Source organism: Dipodomys spectabilis, unplaced genomic scaffold (genome assembly GCF_019054845.1).
Source record: "Dipodomys spectabilis isolate Male_0828 unplaced genomic scaffold, ASM1905484v1 ptg000096l, whole genome shotgun sequence".
Lineage (NCBI taxonomy): Eukaryota > Metazoa > Chordata > Mammalia > Rodentia > Heteromyidae > Dipodomys > Dipodomys spectabilis.
In genome coordinates, this window is record NW_024870773.1 from 23031256 (window position 1) to 23049801 (window position 18546).

The following is an 18546-nucleotide window of genomic DNA, read 5'->3' on the forward strand; positions in this document are numbered from 1 at the left end:
TGTCATATTCTTGGATTTTGGTGTTGTTTTCCTGTTGAATGAATCTGAAATGCCAACATACTTGGAAGTGATCACAGGTAAGATGAATGTAGAAAGTGCTAAGGCCTTGGCGTACTTTCAAGCTTTCAGTCTAGCTTTTCACTTGTCTGTAGTTCTTAGTTTTCCTGTAACTATTGTGCAATATACATTTTGTTACATTTTAAAATAGAGTCAAAGTTTAATTAACACATAACAACGTGTGAATACATAATACTAAAAATATCCAGATGTCAATGAAATTTATTACATCAAGAACATGGGAAAAAAGTCTCAAAATGAATTTAAAAAAAGGGGTGGTCACATACGGCTATATGAATCATTATTTGCACATGATTTTATAGCAATCACCATAAAATATTATATCAAGCAATTACAACAAATGAAACTTACAACAAATGAAAAACTAAGCAATTGACAATTGCTAGAATTATACATATCACTTCATTAAGTTTGAAGGATATGACTAGCATACAGAAACCAAGGAGAGGTGCGCGCACACACACAGAGAAAGAGACAGGGACAGAAAGAGTTGGTATCAACTTCCTTGCATTAAATAGATAATTTGACATATCCTACCTACGGTTGTTGTAAGGAAGAGGTGGAGGTACTCAGTTCCCGGATAGTTTAAGGAATTTGCCTCTGTTCAAGGAAATTGGGGGCTAGTGTCTATTTGTATAACAACACATTGGTCTTTTGCTGTTTGGGGAAATAGACTTACAGGTTTATTAATGTTTGGTAATGTTCAAGACAGGGAAAACTTGCAACTGTCCAGTTTTCAGAGTTACCCTAAATTGCTTAGTTGTAACAAAGGAAAAATCTAAGCGACCTTACATATCAGACATTGTATTAAGGAGTCTGTTTCATAGTTTTACAGATTTGACCCTACACTTTTATCTTAGTACCAAGCTAAGAACTGGCAAGGTTTAGGCTTTGACTGAGCAAGAAGTCAACACTGTTTTCCTCAGTCAAAAGAATGTTGGTCACACCCACAAACAAGAAAAAGTATGACAATAAAATCACTCTAAGTCCTCCAGAAGGACACAACCCTATAAACAACAGAGTTCAGACTTTGAGCCCTGCAACTTGAAAAGAAAACAAGTGAAGGATTTATTTAGCAACTAAACTGGTGGTAATGTTGCAACAGCCACAGGAAACTGATATGGGATCCCCCTTAATGGTTTGGAGAGTTCGAAGTACACAGTTTATCATGAGCAAGTCCCTGTGCCAGGTCTTATAAGAGATACATTCTCTATAAGAGAGATAAATTCATGCCTTTAGTTTTGATAATGGTATCGGGAGAAATACAGTTTAACTTCACAAAGGAGTCCATGCCTACATGACCTTGCTCTCCTCAGATAACATTTTCCAGAGCAGGCATCATGCATGCAACAGACTGAATTACGAAGTGGGGGCACTTGAAATGGCCAGGTTGTTATCACAAGTAAGGCAGGCAGATCCTGACGATGGCTGTATCTTGTATCAATATGTCCCACACAGGGAAAATACCTTAATGTGTGTCCACATACAACTACATGCATTGAGTATCATCAACTCATACCTTCTTAAGTTGTCTTCTTCCATGGTTTTATGCCTTTAATTGCTATTTAATCTTGGTACTTTTATACTTGTAAAGTAATAAAGTGCCCAGTAGGGGATAAGTATGTATTAAGATGAGTAACTGCCAGTCTTAAAAGCCATCAGAAAAACAAGCCAATTGACATAGGAAGATGCTTAAAAGGGTTCTAGCTGTCTGTCTTTCCTTTGCGGAATGTGCTCCAGCAGATCCCAGAGCAGGGGAGAAGAACATACATAGAAATCACATTACCTGAAGAGACCAAGGGAAAGAAGAGCTTTGTGAACTCCAATTTCAGAATTCAACGAAAATAAACAGAGCACTTAATTACCATTTGCAAAGGGAATTAGCAACTACTGATAAGAAGTGTGACTGTATAAGCTCTAGGAAACTCTTTAAGTTTTCCTAATTTTGTTACCTGTTGGCTTTTTACAATGATTTCACAGGTGCAGTGATTGTGCCTTTTGCAATAGGTGGTCCCATGCGCCACCTGGTGGCTGAGTTAACGGACAGTTTTTGTGTAGGTTGAGGAAATCCATGAAATGCAAATGATTGATTCTCATTATGCAGGAATGCCATGCTTTCAAATTTGCCTACTCGTTCCAATTCACTTTTGACCTTGAAACGCTATTCAAGCGCCCCCCTGATCATTTGGGGGCCTGGCTGGAACAGTCGAAACCTGAATTCTAGACCACTTCTTGTTTTAGTTCCTATGCCGTAAACAGAGTCCTTGACGTGAACAGTCACAGCTTTCCTTTTGAGGTGTGCAGGCAGATTTTGCTTTAAGATCATCTATGAGTCACTGGCAGTGTGTGTGGGGGATGGGGTGGGGGAGGGGGGAAGGAAGGTAAAACATAATGGTTCTAGATGGATAGCCTATTGAAGCGAGGGATCATGATTATTCTTTTCAACTCTTGTATAATTCCATAACTCAGTTATTTCCTTAAAATGCAAAGGCAAATTTAATTTGTCAATCACCGATATTCTTCTTCAATGTAGTGGCCACATAGATGGACTCATAGAAATCCCAGTACCCTGTTGGGTTTTACAGACTTTACTCCTTCGTGGATCCCTGGAGTTTGTGGCCACGTTTCCTCATGACCACTTATGTCTTTCTAACACTGAGAACACAGTCAGTCCCTCTGGTTTGTCAGAGAACTAGGCTCTACCTGGCCAATGACTCAAGCTTTGCAATTTGTCTGTGCTGAGCAGAAATGAGGGTGGAAGCCATCTTCAGTACTCAATGTGGAAGGGATAATCTTTGTGATTTTTACTTCTGAAAAACAGAACACCAACTTTAAAACAAAGACCAAACAACAACAACAACAACAACAACAACAACAACAACAAAAACCAACCCCTCGGAACAAAGTGATTATTTTTAAGAGAAACATTTTAACTCTCTAGCAGATGAATTAATTTGGGGCTAGGCTCCAGTGGCTCATAACTATAATCCTACAGTGGCTCATGACTATAATCCTAGCTACTCAAGAGGATAGGATCTGAGGACTGAGGTTTGAAGTCAGCCTTAGCAGAAAAACCTGTGACTCTTATGTCAATTAACCACTAAAGAAACACAAATAATAAATAAAAAAAAATAGAAGTGGAGCTGTGGCTCAAGTGGTACAGTGCCAGCCTTCACACACACACACACACACACACACACACACACACACACACACACACACACACACACACACACACACACACACACACACACACACACAAGTAGTTTTGGGCTTTTTCCAATAGCCCATCCTCAAATAGTAAAGAATTATGACAAGCAGGTTGAGTTAACCTGGAATGTATATAGTAAAAGCCTACTAAGGTACCTAGTCATCCGATCTTACATTGCTCCTTGTATTTTAAAAAGGAAGTGTGTGTGGGAGGGTGTATATATTTACATAGGCAAGGTGGCCAGGCGGAGATTCTTGTTTAGAGCCAAGAGGTCATTCATATCTTGCTCTGTTAATTCAAAATCAAATACCTAGAACCAAAATAAATGTTCTTAAGAAACTCAGCTCCATTCCCAATGGCATATGTCACCTACACAGCACTGTGTTAGACCTACGAGGGACACAGAGATACAAAAGGAACTTGGAATTGACCCCCCACCACTCACTTTGGCTTTCACCATCTTGGTTTCTGATCTTGGCTTAGCCCCAGCTATATTAAAGAAAACTCAGGAATGATAAGGGGTGCACTGCCATCAACATCTGGGAGTAAAGACCAAATGGGACCGCGAACGAGGTGTGGGAAAGAGTTTGTCCGCTGACTCTGTCTTTTCCCCTTAAAAGATGAGGCCATTTATTCCATGCTGTCCCAACTAAGAGGCCTCACAGTTCCCAAGACTATGAGCTCTAGCATTTTCCACATGACAGAACATGATTTCTTAGCAGTCATCTTTTCTTCCTTTGACGATAGTATTCTTACCCCCTCCCAGCCTGAATCCTTGCACACCCTGAAGGGGTATCCCCTCACAAAAGCAGCATTTCACAATGAATACCACCCATGGCTGCTCAGGAGGGCAGGAAGGGGCACATGCCCCCACCAGGGGAGAGGCCCTGTGGGGCCCTAGCATCCACCCCTAGAAGCCAACTGGCCCCGAGCCTAGAGAAATGGGCTGTGGAGTGTAAATGGGAATTCTGAACACAAAGAGTTCAGGTGGTAGCGTAGTTTGGAGTAAGTTCCAGCAGAACTTCAGCTTTCAAACATCTCTGAACGGGAGTCATGACTGGAATCCTTCAACACACACACAAGGACACTACCCTAGAGCGACCCATGAGCCAGCTCCTCCCGAAGACCCACTGGGTCACAGCCAGCTTGCTCCGAGGGTAAGCGTGGCCATGTGACGTGGCAGTGGGTCCATGCTCCCACGCGGAGTTCATCACCATCTACCCCATGGGAGACCCTCTTCCCTCTTTCCTCCTCCTGTTGGAGTGAATGGAGCCCACACCAGGCCCCAGGGGACCCCTGATAGATGGGAGTCAGGGTGCTTGGACGCAGGGGAAGGCTGACTGTGCATGGACAGGGAGGGTTCTGTGCTGTCTGCACTGCTAGCGATGGTGAGCGGGCCCGCATGAATACATGGACAGAGGAATGCACCTACCTTTATATTCTCTTTAATATGACGTGGGGTGACAGATTTGGGAATCGCGATCACTTTCCGCTGTATCTGAAATCGGATCAAAATCTGCAGGGAGGCAGGGGAGAAAAAGCCTGTCATTCAGAGGGAGCCGACATGATCTCCAGTGTACACGTGAGTTCTGACATCCGGGTCCGATTCCAGCGTGTCCTTCAACCCAAGTCCTCTGAAACTGGGACTTTCGGGGGTTTTATCAATACATCTGTAATGACTAACACCTTAATGAGAATCCCCTAATGTTTCCCAGCCCCTCTTCCCCCTCTTGCCCCCCCACCCCCTGCCACCCAAATAACCTGGACATAAGAACAAGGAACAAGAGTGTCACCAAGGCCTTTGGGGGCTGCCTCTCACACTGTCCCCGTAGCTGGGGCAGAGAGGAGTGCCCAGGGACTTGTCCTGAGCACTGACAGGTGAGGAACCCACAGTGTGTGACATGAGCGAATGGGAATATGGAAGCTCTGACGAGCCATCAACTCATCCTAGGAACTGACACGGTGGGAAGACCTCGAGAGGTAAGCTCTCAGCCCAAGCTCGCACCCCCCACCCCCGCCGCCTCCCCTCCCCTGCCCTGCACCGTACTTGTGAAGGAGACTTCTTATGCTCCTTGGCGATCCTCTGGATCACGGGGTCCTCCATCAACTCCACCCCCTCACTAGGGAGACATAGCACAGAGTGGTGAGCCAGAAAATCCAACCAAGGTGCTAATCAACCACCAAACTTTTCTTCACAATGGAAGGTTTGGTATTTTCCCCTTGTGATCCATGCCTGCTTTTGCAGGAAAACACATCACCCCAAATCCACTCTCTGAAGATGGTCACGGATGACACTGTGGGGAACACACATGCACACGTGCATGTGCACACGCGCACACACACACACACACACACACATGCACGTCATCACTTTCCACACATCCTCTCAACATGTTCCAGACCACGCCATGATTTGAAGGACTGTAACAAATAAAATCTATGTTTACTATATGATCTATCTATATACAACATATACACAGTAGCAGATATATAGTCTATATAAGAGATTTAGAGATCTATGACATTTGTCCTGGAAAAAGGACAAGCTCTAGTAATTAGGAGGCAACTTCTTAATTTTAAATAAATAAATAAATAAATAAACAAACCAGCATCTATGAAGCAGTACATAGGTTCCAAGCACTGGGCTCAGTATGCTCCTTAAAGTGTCTGGCATGAACTAAACAGAACACTCACTTTCTTTCATAGGCCAGCAGTCCAGATGGATTCCCTAACGCAAGCTATCAGAGGCACTTCTACCCCAAAGCTCAGCCACAGAATGTGACCTGGCTTTTGAGGAACAACCCAGCTTTTGCCAAAGTTCAAATCTGCACACCTCCCTTCACAGGGAAAACACAGATGATAAGGTAGAAGTCATTTCAGCATCTCTAGGCACTGTGCTGAGCAAGAGGCTGGGCCGGGGCCCTGCATTCAAGAAGCTTTATCGAGCGGACAGGCGAAGGGAGCAACGACAAGGGGATCTACGAGGGCTAGGCACAAAATACAAAGACGGGGCTACAGAAGGGCTTCTTGGGAGGATCTGCTGAGTTCAATCTTCAACCAGAAATGGGCGTTAAACTAGGTTTGAAAAAGTAGATTATCAAGAGTGGTGTATGCAAAGACAAAGACTAGAAAGAACAGAGACTAGAAAGAACATTCTATCCAAGCAACCACAAGTCGTTTCACTGGGTGAATGCACCGGGGGTTTGCGGGAATGGGGAGACGTGAAGCCAGAGGCCCTCAGAGGACAGGCCAGTGGAGACTTGACTGAAGTAGAAGAAAGGTGGGTCTGGGAGGGACCTTAGGGAATTCCTGCTTCATTAATAGAAATGGTGACAGGAGAGATCAGAGGGCAGATTTGAGCTTCTGGCACAATGACTGGTAGATATTGGGGTTGGGTTGGCTTGAGAGGTGGGGCAGGGGGAGAGGCAGGGGAAGAGTGACACAATTCATTTCTGGCTTAGGTGGGGGCTCCCCAGTTGATTAGCAAGAGTGAAGTGCAAATTCCACGTCCTTGGATGAGTGTGAGGTCTGAGACTCACCCTGTAAGAGTGATCAACAGCTGACAGATGAACTAGATGGAGTTCCACAAAGCCATCCTTTTAGGCTGTGGTCCCTTAAAAGGCACAGCGTGGTTCGGAGCAGCCCAAAGTAACGGTCCGGCTTCCATCAGAGCTCCTTGCCTTCAGTCCAGGAGTGGACACCCTTTGAGTCCTCCACACCTTCGTAGTGAAGATCTCCCAAATGTGGGGAGACTTCTCTGCCCTGCTAGGACCCAGCCATTGAAACATCCTTACCTTGAGCCACCCAGAGGGCGGTATGCAGTGACACATACATCTCTGTCTTGGCAGAAATGAATCAGTTTCTCCTGAGTAAGATACGGGTGGCATTCAATCTACAAACAGAATCACCGGATACCATGAAAATTCAGACCCACCGCTCCACGAGAGAAGATTTACAGCAAGGTCTCGGCTGTTGTCATTGATTAGACTCAGAGTTCTTCTAGAAGCCTGGGTGTTTTCATCCCCATGGGATAAGTTGGGTTTGATCATTTGTAATATGCCGCTTGCCAAAGAGGTCTGCGGTTTAGACACTGACGTCTTCTGAATGCTCAGCATCACCCAGATGGTGAGGCCTTCATCACCAGAGGGCATCTGCCATATTCCAGAGCCCCCATCTCTCCCTTGCCCTTCATCATCCTCTATGACACATTCTGGCAGTTGACACCTCATATATTTTATTTGTTGATTGTCTGTTTCCGCTAGATCTGGCAACAACCATTCCTAATCATTTAAGGAGCTCCTCAACATAAAGATACCGACACAAAATAAGAGCTCTATTGTCTAGAAACACATTCTGGGCATGATGGTTTCAAAATAGGCTACACCAAACTGCAAGTCAGGTGGTGGCTGCACTGTGTGCTGGTGACAAGGACAGGATGCAGAAGCTTCTGGAAGGCTGAGAATGTGGTTTCTTGCTTGGGAGCCTGAGTTTTCTGAGTATGACCACTTGTGTTCTTTATGATTCATGGTGGATCTATGTTGTGCCATATTTTATTTTAAAGCTTTTTATCTTATTCATTGGGGGAAAATATGATGCTTGCTTTTTTGTGTGTGGTAGTAGGGTTTGAACTCAAGGATTGCACTTGAGCCATGCTTGTGATTCTTTTACAATTATATATGTGTGTATATATATATATATATATATATTTTTTTTTTTTTTTTTCCAGATAGTGTCTTCTGACTTTTGATTAGGGTTGGCCTTGTACCACAACTCCTGAGTGGCTGGATTACAGGTATGAGCTACCACAACTAGTCCTTCTTCATTCTTAACAGTCCCAAATGTCCAAATGCATTCTGATTTATTCACACAAGAGCAAGTGCATAGAAACAAGAAGGAATGACCTGCGCTCTCACATGCATATATATGGATGACATTAACAATCACACACTGGGTAAAGGCACCCAGGCAAAGGGGTCAACAATGAATCACTACATGAACGTCAATAGCAACAGCAGCTATCCCTCGCAAAGCCAGGCATGCATGCCGACTGGAAAGGAGAAGTGTTGGTAAGGTGTGGCTGGGGCATTCCTTGTGCTGTTTCATGTTGTTAATGCTGGCCATAGTGTGAGGCTTGGTTTATAAGAATTCATTGGCTGGGAAGGTGGCTTAGTGGTAGAGTGCTTCCCTAGCACGCCTGAAGCCCTGGGTTCGATTCCTCAGTACCACATCAACAGAAATAGAAGTAGTGCTGTGGCTCAAGTGGTAGAGTGCTAGCCTTGAGCAAAAGAAGCTCAGGGACAGTGTTCAGGCCCTGAGTTCAAGCCTCAGGACTGGCAAAAAAAAAAAAAAAAAGAATTCATTAAGTTCTGTTCTCATGTGAATTATATATATATATATATATATATACACACATATATGTGTATATAATAAATATATATTAAAATACATGCATATAATTCATATATAATATATAGTATATATACATGATATATAATTTATATATAAGATACATGATATAATATATAGTTATATACAAATTGCATATGTATATATATATTATACTAAAGGATATTATATATACTTTTTATCAAAATGTTTTGTGTATATAACTATTAACTCATATGAATATAATTTTATATATAACATATAAGTTAACATAGGTCAACATATGTTAACATATGTATAAGTTAACACATATATAAGTTAACATATATAACATATATCATGTATGTGTTTTCTATATATAACATATATAAGTTAACATATGTTACATATAACATATATGTAAGTTAACACATGTTATATATGTTATATATAAGTTAACATATATAAGTTATATGTATAAGTTGTATATATCATTATATATACAACTATGTAATATATATGTTTAACATATATTATATGTAATATATAATACAACATTAGATACATAATATATAATTTATAATATATAATATATTATATATAATTATGTATTATATATTACATATTATATGTTAAATATATATAATATATAATATATTACATATATAATATATGTAATATATAACATAATATATAGTTATATATGATTATATAATCATGATTATATTATATAATCATATATTATGTAATTATATAATTATGTATTAGATATAATATATATTATATATTATATAGTTATATATAACTATATATATCATATATTATATTACCAAAATAACTTTTTGGTAAAGTTTCAGTGAAATAAAACACTGTGAAATGCTCCCTGGCCATACAGAACCAGTTAGATGAATAAATGCAATGGTCTGCCTCATGAAGACTCTCTCTGTATTACAAAACAGAAGGAATATGAACCCCCATCTTGGCAGTCTGAGAGCCTGGTAGGTGTTATGTCAGCCCTCCTTTTCTGAGGCCCGTCTGAGGGCATTAGAAGAGGCAGAGCAGGGCCTTGTTCTCGGCAGTGGGAATGAGGGTCTGCTGAGACTACCGTCCTCCTAAACACGCCGCCCGTGGCTAGCTGCCCTCCAGGCTGCGCTCCACCTGCAAAAGCACTGCCTAACTACATGTCTTCACTCAAGCCACTAGTGCACACACCTGGTTGGTCAATGGCTTGAACCTCAAATTAGGCTTATTCAAAAGCATGTCAAGTTGTTCACTGTTGAAGTTGGACACGCCGATGGCTTTGACCAGGCCTGTGACCACCAGGTCCTCCATGGCCTAGAAGAGAACGAAGAATGCTGCTGGGTACCCGAGCTCTGCCTGGATTCCACGGACAAGGCACTTCCTTCAGCAACTTCACAGAAGCTTTGGGAAAACGTCACAGAAAATACATTTACGAAACTTTACCTGAAGCATCACAAGAATTTCTACAGCCATGGTCTTGTCTCTGTTCTGTTTCTTAACAGTGGGGGACACTAAGCTAGAACTGGGAATAATTTGCCTATCTTACAGGGCAATTGTTTTTTCTACCCTTTGAACTTAGGGCCTGGGTGCTATATGGAGCTTTTTTTTTTTTTTGGTGCAAGGCTAGTACTCTACCATTTGAGCCACAGCTCCACTTCCAGCTTATTAGTTATTAACTGGAGTTAAGTCTCATGGACTTTCCTGCCCAGGCTCAGCCTCTCTGAGTAACTAGGCTGTATACGCCTTGATCCATGCATCCAGTCCATTTTGTGCTGATTATTTTTGAGAGAGGATCTCACTGTGTTGGACTGAGATGGTCTGGACTGAGATATTCCTACTTATGCTTCCTGGCATAGCTAGAATGACAGGTGCACATCACCATGGCCGGCTCTTTCTGCTGAGAAGTGGTCTTGTGAAATGGAAAGGCAGTCCACTTAAACTCAGCCCCCAGGATTGGGCTCTGCCACATTGCTTAGGAGGCAAAAGTGCATCACCATGCCCAGCTAGTGGTTTACATGGGGTCTCAAGAACTTTTTTTTTGCCCTAGTTGGCTTGGAACTTTAATCCTCTCAAACTTCTCCTGAGTAACTAGACATGTGCCAATGACTAGTACCCAGTTGAAAACACAAGATTTTTTTTTTACCTTGTCTTTGTTTATGTTTACTGAAATCAATGTGACATTTCTGAACTAAAAAATGTTAACACTGAGGGAAATAAAAAAATTATCCTTCAAATGTTTTAGAGAGACATACCATACTAGGGTCAAGATAACAAGAAAGTGATCAGACATAAATATACTCATCATATGAATACCTGAACTCACAATTCATACGACACATCTGTGTCTCAAGACAGACTTAAGTGAATTTGAACACAAAAAGCTTAAAAGGTCTCCCAGTGTTTCCTACCTGGACATCTCTGGGCAGGGATGACGTTTCGAGATGGTGTGGCTTAGCTTACCTCCCAGGTATCCAGGAAGTTCGTGTCACTGGGTATAACCATGCCATTGTCATCCAAAGGTAAGTCTTTGTCTCCAGACTGTGAGAACCGGAAGAAAAAGAGTATATTGGGGATTTGTCATCATCCTCTAGGGGGAGTCTGACCAGGAAAAAGATCCAAAAATATGGGGGAAAACTCCAGTCAGCAGAGTGGGGTCTAAGCTTCGGTCCTGATTTCTCAATCTCCATTTTCCTAGGACCATGAACTGGATGGCCAGCCAAGGCTCTGCCAGCCTTGAAGTTTACTCTCTCTCTCCTAGAAGGCAGGGAAGGAGGGCTTTGAATCTCTGCTACATAAGTGCATGATTTCAGGGATGGAGGAGTTGATTCTTCATGGCTTAAGAACACAGCTTTCTTGTATGTCCCTCCCCCACAGTGTAACCCCCGCTTTCACTATATTTGATGTCAGTATAACATGTGGAGGAGATGGGGACAAACAAGTCGTTTAAGGATTCAGGTGGACCTGTTGCAACAATGAGAAGCACAAAATGTCATGTCAAAACCAGCTTTACAATGTCGGTTGGGGGGGGGGTATGATTGGGTGGGAGGGAGGGGGGAGGCTGGGAAGGGAGGTGAAGGGTAAACAAAGGAGGAGGCTGCAATGCTTGGTAAGAAATGTATGCATTATCCTGCCCATGTAATTGTAACCCCTCTGTACAGTATGTTCTCAAATAAAATAAAATTAAATTAAAAAAAAAAAAAAAAGAACACAGCTTTCTCCCAACTCCGCTGTGGGGACTGTCTCTTCTCTTCTGAGAATTCCAATCGTAAGGAGAGATAATACGATAAGAAAGCAAAGATGCACATCTCTGCAGAAGGTGGAGAAAGATACCGTACAAGGGTAAAAATCAAGCTCTCCTGAGCAAGCACAGGGACTGAATCCCATCTATCCTCTTTACTCAGGTACCATCTCCTTCTGAGCATGTGCAGGAGAGATGGAAATCTATCCTCTTTATTCACGCACCATCATGGCCTATGTGTCATGATATGCTGGCAAGTGACAGACAACACACATGTAATAACACCTAAACAATGAACATGTTGGAAGTTCCAGCCTGCTTTCTAACTTTTTTCAGGAAGTTTCCACTATGAACTGTAGCAACTATTTTGCTTCAGAACTACCTCCTATGTTGACATTTGTCTAGTCTCTCATGCAAATCTAATCATCCTACCTGGAAACCCATGGGCCAGTGTATGAGGTAGAGATCCAGGTAATCCAACTTCAAAGCCTCCAGACTCTTGGTACATGCCGACTCTACTGAGGACTTGCTGTGGTGGGTGCACCAGAGCTACAGTAAAGAAGGGAGGCCATGGTTACAAGCTACATTCAGTGCTAACACTGAAGCATCCCCAAAGACCCACAGAGCTCCTATGTGGAAGACCACATTTCAATCCAACAGTGAAGACTCCGGGAGATGTTCTGAGGGGAGGGCAGAGATGTTATAATAATATCTATGTATAATTTGAATTGCGAACTGGTGGCTCATGGCTATAATCCTAGCCGCTCTCAAGAGAGCTGAAGATCTCAGATTTGAAGGCAATCCAAACAGACAGATCCAAGAGATCCTTATCTCCAATCAACCAGGAAAAGGCTGGAAGCCTTTTCAAGTGGTTCAAGTGATAAGATGCTACCTTGAAGAAGAAGTTATTAATGGGAGGGTTTTTTGCTTATTTGGATCCACTGGGACCACAAAATGCAAAAACAACACCTACAGGCAGAAAAGGTATGAATTAAAAAAATCAGAATTTTTGGGGGGGCTGGGAAGGTGGCTCAGTGGTAGAGCGCTTGCCTTGCATGCATAAGGTCCTGGGTTTGATTCCTCAGCACCACATAAGCAAAAAGAAAAAATCCGGAAGTGGTGCTATGGCTCAAGTGGTAGAGCACTAGCCTTGAGCTGAAGAGCTGAGGGGCAGTGCCCAGGCCCAGAGTTCAGGTCCCATGACTGGACCCCCCCCCCAAAAAAAAAATCAGAATTTTTATATCATGTTTTCCAGTCATACATACTTCATGTTCTAGGTTCTCTGTTGTTCTAAGATATTATAATCATGCATGTTAAACCAGGTAACTTTATATATATATATATCTATATATATCTATACATCACATGTCATATATAATATATTGCTTTATAGTAATTTAGTGTATTTCTTTCCACATTCCTGAATAACAACTATTCTAAATTGCTTTTCCCTTCATTATTTTCCCTAATACATTTTTATTAACATTAGAGGTCAGCTCCAAAGCTGTTACAAGTAAAAATAAAACTAATGAGGAAATTTTTTTATAAAAGAGCAGACACTAAAAAAATAAAAATAAGTGACAAACAGAATTTAATAACACAAAAAAAGGACAAATTCTAGAAGTAAACATATCACACTGTGAGCAAAAATGATCTCTGAGTGATAAATATACAAGTGACTTATCTAGTTTTAGTTACATTTTAGTGACAGTTCCAAATTTACAAAAGAATGAGCACACTTTCCTGATGGCTATAACCCTCTTAGAAGCTACTTGTCCTCAGATGATGGCTTTCCTTGGATAAGCATACATCACTCCTTCTTTCTTTCTCTCTATTCTCTAGCTGAGAACAAAGACATCAGAAGTTGATGAATGATGAAATTGTCACAAGGATCAATGTTAACACTGGATTACTTCCAAGTAAAATAGGAAGGCAAATCCACCACTGAAACAACTATAGAAGTTTAAATCTAGAAATGACTCAGGAGATGATCGAACTCCAACTTTCCTTTTACAGATGCTCTTGCTATGCCCCTTAGGCTGACAAAAGTACTGACAGCTAGAACTTGAATGTGAGACTAATCATCTTGTGGCCTTGACATGCTGCTTCAAAGGAGAAAAATTCAAAAGGAAAGAAATTCTTTTGTTTCCTACCATCATGGGTGTATTGTGTACATTTTCCAAGGGCTTACTTCTTAAAGCTCCTTCACATCCATTTTCTCATCTCCATCTCTGGCCAGTCTGTCCATCATGGCCTTCACCATCTCCCATCTTACACTGTGTTAATACTCCTTAACAGGTCTCTCATCTCTGTGTCAAATGTCTCAAAGGCACGCTCCTTTCAGCAGGTATGAGATTCCACAGATAACACAACTCGCTTCCATATAATATAAATTGCTCTGCTTAAAAACTGACTTTTTTTCTAAGCCTCTAGGAAACAGTACAAATTCCTTATGTGGCACATTAAGGCCTTCAAGATCTGAACCCAGTCAAATCCCCAGTTCTCCTTACTTTCTTCAGCTTCCCATTGTGTGATGTGGGAATACCAGATTTCTTACAGATTCCTCAAACTTCCAGGCTGGTTCACGCCTGGTGCCTGGACTCCATCTGCCTTCTCTATTAAGCCATTTCGCAGAGCTTCTCTACCCAACTTGCAGAGTTTTTTATATTCAGCAAATTTGGGGTAGAACGTGGAATCTGTGTTTTACTAATCACCCCCATGTGATTGTGAGTTTAGAAATTCCTGTGTAGACAGAGTTCATGATGGCCTAGAGTTCTGGCCCATTGCCTACTGTACCCAGAGTGACCACTACTCAATCAATATATTTCACAATTGGATTGTTTATTGGAGGATCTCTGTGCATTTCCAATGGCAATAAAAGATATGAACCAAATATACCTACACACAATGTGGTAAGACTTGTGAAAAGTCCTTGTTAATTCTGGTTTGAGTACAAAGCAGAGTCACCAGCTGCCATAAGAAAACTGTCAAATCCTCCGTGCTAAGTTATTTTACCTCTCCTGTGGCCCAAGACAGTGGAGGCTAAGGCCCTGCTGTCCTTGTAACTGAGAAGACCCTACCTTACTGGTCACGAACAGTTCTTCTCGTTTCACGACGCCCTGCTGGATCTTGGAGGAGATTGCTTCTCCAATCTCGTTCTCATTGTGGTACAGATAAGCACAGTCGAAGTGCCGGTACCCCATGTCAATGGCTATCTTCACAGCATTGGTCACTTCTCCTGGCAAGGCCTGCAAAGCCAACAAAACCTAAGTGTCCCTTCTTCAGTGGGGTATCCCATTCCCACATTCCTCCCCGTTCCATCACAGATGTGGAATCAAGAAATACATACAAAAACATTAAGTCACCAAGTTGATACTGGTTGTACCCATTCCCCCAAATCAGAGATTATCAAAGTCAGAAAGGAATTTATTGATAATCTGTTACAGCTCTTTTACATCATGGGAGGAGCACTGCAGTTACTTTTAGTACCAACAGAAAATTGTACTAGATGCCATACTTCCTGCATGATCAAAAGAATTTAAAAATGTAGAATAAATAATAAGAGATAGCAAGAGATATAAGATCCTTCCAGTAGACTCAAAGACTAAGCAGGAGGCTAACTGTAAAGTTAGTGTTTGCTTATGAAGGCAAGCCACCACACAAATGAGCATAAGCTAAAACATGAAAACAAAAACCCCCAGACAGACTAAATGCCATAAGTAATATAGGCGGAAGTTCAGAAAAGAGAACAATTACTATAAACTGGGTTCTAGAAAGGAAAGGATTTAGAATTTGGGAATGACTCCTAGGAGAAGACTTACAATATCAGTAAAAAGGAAGATTTCTAGTTCACTAAGTCTCTTTTTACTTGAGCTTCTCTGTAAAGCTATGAATATATCAGTACAATTATCTTCATGTAAAAAGGAACAAACTCAGAGTGGCTGAAAATTAATAAGGCAAGTATCTATCGTATGTCATAGAAAATAAGAATGTTATCAGTAAACTAATAGGATGTAATAAGTAATGCCAGATATGAGTTATTTGAAGAATGTTAATAAAATAGAAACCCCTAGAAAGATTGGTCAAGAGAAGGTCCATTTGTAAAAGTAACATGAGTTCAATGCAGGATATGAGATAAAATATATTTAAGAGAAAACAAGATGGCATAGAGGTGCACATTTATAATCCTAGCTACTCGGAAGGCAGAGGAATGAGAATTGTTGAGTTCAAGGTCAGCACAGGAAAAGTCAGCCCTGAGATCCTATCTCAGAAAACAAAACATAAACAAAGGGGCTAGGCAGCATGGCTCAGGTGTTTTGTCTAGCATGCACCTTGTCACCATGTTCAATCTCTAGTACTTAAAAATTACCAGTAACTATATGTCAACAATTGGGGGGGAAAAAGTGATGTAAAAATGGAAAAAAAAATCCTAGGGAAAAAAATCAGGTAATTCTAAAAGCAAATCCAATTCGGCTAGTCCTGAAACTGCTGAAGTGATGAAGCAATTAGAAAATAAAGGAAACCATCACAGAGTTCTACAAAATGTGTAGGAAATGATTCCAATTCAACAAAATCTTTCAGTCAAATAGAAAAAAAAAGGGACCACTCCCAATTCTTTCTGCAGAACCAGCCATAAGAATGGGCTGAATGTCTATCTGGTGCACATCCCTGGCTAACCGCTGAAACCATGTATGAACAACTACAGCCCTGGCCCCTGGAAGCTGGACAGCAAAGAGGAGAAATCGCGTCCATTATATTTTGGCTAGCAGGGGCTGAGTATACTCGGATTTAGCCAATTACCTCCTGTGTGATTTATCTGAGAATTAAATTTAACTATCATGTGTTTCAGAGTTCATTTAAAAGGCTTTTTAGTTGGCACGGCAGCTCAGATGACAGTCTCCAGTGCTCCTATCACGGAGCACTAATGTACCAGTTGCCCCTGAGCTTGTTCCAGGGAAGCCAATGGAATTCTGAAGTTTCTTTGACAACCACGCCGGCACTTTCACCGTTCCCTGTCTCCTTGATGCGGCTGCCACCCCGTCTTCACGCTGGCATCCAGTCGGAGGACCCCCTCTGCAAGAGTTCTCCATGACTTGAGGCCCCTCCTCTGGGCTTTCCTCCTTTTGCTTTTAAAGAACTGATCATTGACTTGGCCTCCGCATCCACCGACTTCTCCCCACGCACCTGGCTGCCCTCCCCATTCTCAGACAAGGCTTTGCCCAAACATTCCCTGGTTCACGGAGGAAGGGTGAACTGTCCCGGACCAGAACGATTCTTTGGGGTTCGAGGAAAGCATCCCGGTGACAAAACCCCTTGCCTAGCACGCGTGAAGCCCTGCGCTGATTTCGCAACAAGTCTCTGTGTGCTGGGGTGACCCCCGCCCTCCCCCCGAGTAACCTCTGCCCTCCTAGATGACCTCTGCAGCCTATGACCTTTGCGCCTCCCCCCAGAAGTGACCTCCGCTTCCGGGAGCACCCGGGGAGCACAAACGGGGTCCAGCCGGATAGCGCGGGCTGGGCCAGACGCCGCCCCCCAACCCCGCTTCCCCCCGCCCCAGGGCAGGGAGCCCAGGGGGAGGGTCCCCCGCGCCCAACTCCCCCTCCTTCCCCCCCACCCCCCGAAGCCGGCGTGCTTCCTTCCCGGCCCGGAAGCCCGCGTCACCTTCCAAGTGCCCAGGCCCACAGCAGGGATCTTCTTCATGGCTCCCCGCGTCACCGCGCCGCCGACGAGCGCCGTGCAGCTAGTCACGGAGACCCTGGGCAGAGGATAACGGAAGCGCGGCGATGAGCGCTTCTGATTGGTGGAAATGTCGGCGGTGAGAGAACCGATTGGCTGGAAGCTTGAACCCTGATTGGTTGGTCCAAAGTATGGCAGGTTCTCTGATTGGCTGGCAGTGCTGCCCTCGTTCCTGAATCGCAGCAGTGGGTGGGTGGGTGTGCGCTCTCGTTCCCACGGGTTCTGGGGTGTCACCGGGTCCCCCGGCGGCGCGGCTGAGCTCCGCGGCGGCTGCGGGTGTGTGTGTGTGTGTGTGTGTGTGTGTGTGTGTGTGTGTGTGTGTGTGTGTGTGTGTGTGTGTGTGTGTGTGTGTGTGTGTGTGTGTGTGTGTGTGTGTGTGTGTGTGTGTGTGTGTCGGGGGGCGAAGGGTACAGATAAGGTTCCCGGGCTGTGCCCGAGCACAGGGCGGACTCTGGAGTCTGGAATCCTGCCTCCGCTGTAGATACCGGGACCAACATAGTTAACCTCCCCCTTCCCTCCCCCTTCCCCCCCCCACCCAGGGCGAGGAAGGGCGGGACCGGACCGAGGCTTGGCTTTCTGTCTTACAAGTGGGGCGCTCGGAGCTCTACCGGTGTCAGTGGAATCTCCATAGATGCCCCGCCGCCTTGTGTGCTCCGAGTGAGGTCAGGGAAGGTGACAAGCGATTACCGGAGGAAGGGTCACGTTATAACATCATGTTCGACAGAACTCCAAAGGGAGGAGGTGACATCGACGAATAATTATAATCGGGGCAAGTCGTACGTGAATGACAATGATCAGACAGTTTGAATATTCCCAATATTGAACATATTGCTAAGGGGGAAAGGAACCTGAGGCTGAAATGCGCTATGAAAATACTTGTGATTTCATGGGGGAAGGT

General features: G+C 43.2%; 1 protein-coding gene across 2 annotated transcripts; it reads right to left on the minus strand.

Annotated features, from left to right (window-relative positions):
- Window positions 1–261: 261 nt before the first annotated feature.
- Akr1e2 (aldo-keto reductase family 1 member E2) lies at window positions 262–17654 on the minus strand. Of its 2 annotated transcripts, XM_042685920.1 has the most exons (10): window positions 17574–17654; window positions 14993–15160; window positions 12345–12461; window positions 11135–11212; window positions 9866–9988; window positions 7084–7181; window positions 5337–5409; window positions 4722–4805; window positions 3517–3599; window positions 262–2888 (listed from the first exon to the last, which is right to left on the minus strand). In XM_042685920.1, the coding sequence occupies exons 1-10, from the start codon at window positions 17610–17612 to the stop codon at window positions 2846–2848; spliced, it is 906 nt and encodes a 301-aa protein (XP_042541854.1). In that variant the 5' UTR covers window positions 17613–17654; the 3' UTR covers window positions 262–2845. The 2 variants fall into 2 exon arrangements, with proteins under 2 accessions (XP_042541854.1, XP_042541855.1); XM_042685921.1 differs by lacking the exon at window positions 262–2888 and having other exon boundaries at window positions 3535–3605; window positions 4728–4805.
- Between the last annotated feature and the right edge of the window lie 892 nt (window positions 17655–18546).

Coding starts and splice junctions, on each gene's coding strand:
- Akr1e2 (XM_042685920.1), bottom strand. CDS start 17,612: ATGAAGAAGATCCCTGCTGTGGGCCTGGGCACTTGGAAG. Junction 15,161..17,573: donor TGGGCCTGGGCACTTGGAAG/GTGACGCGGGCT, acceptor TTGGCTTTGCAG/GCCTTGCCAGGAGAAGTGAC. Junction 3,600..4,721: donor ATATTAAAGAGAATATAAAG/GTAGGTGCATTC, acceptor TTTTGGTTCTAG/GTATTTGATTTTGAATTAAC.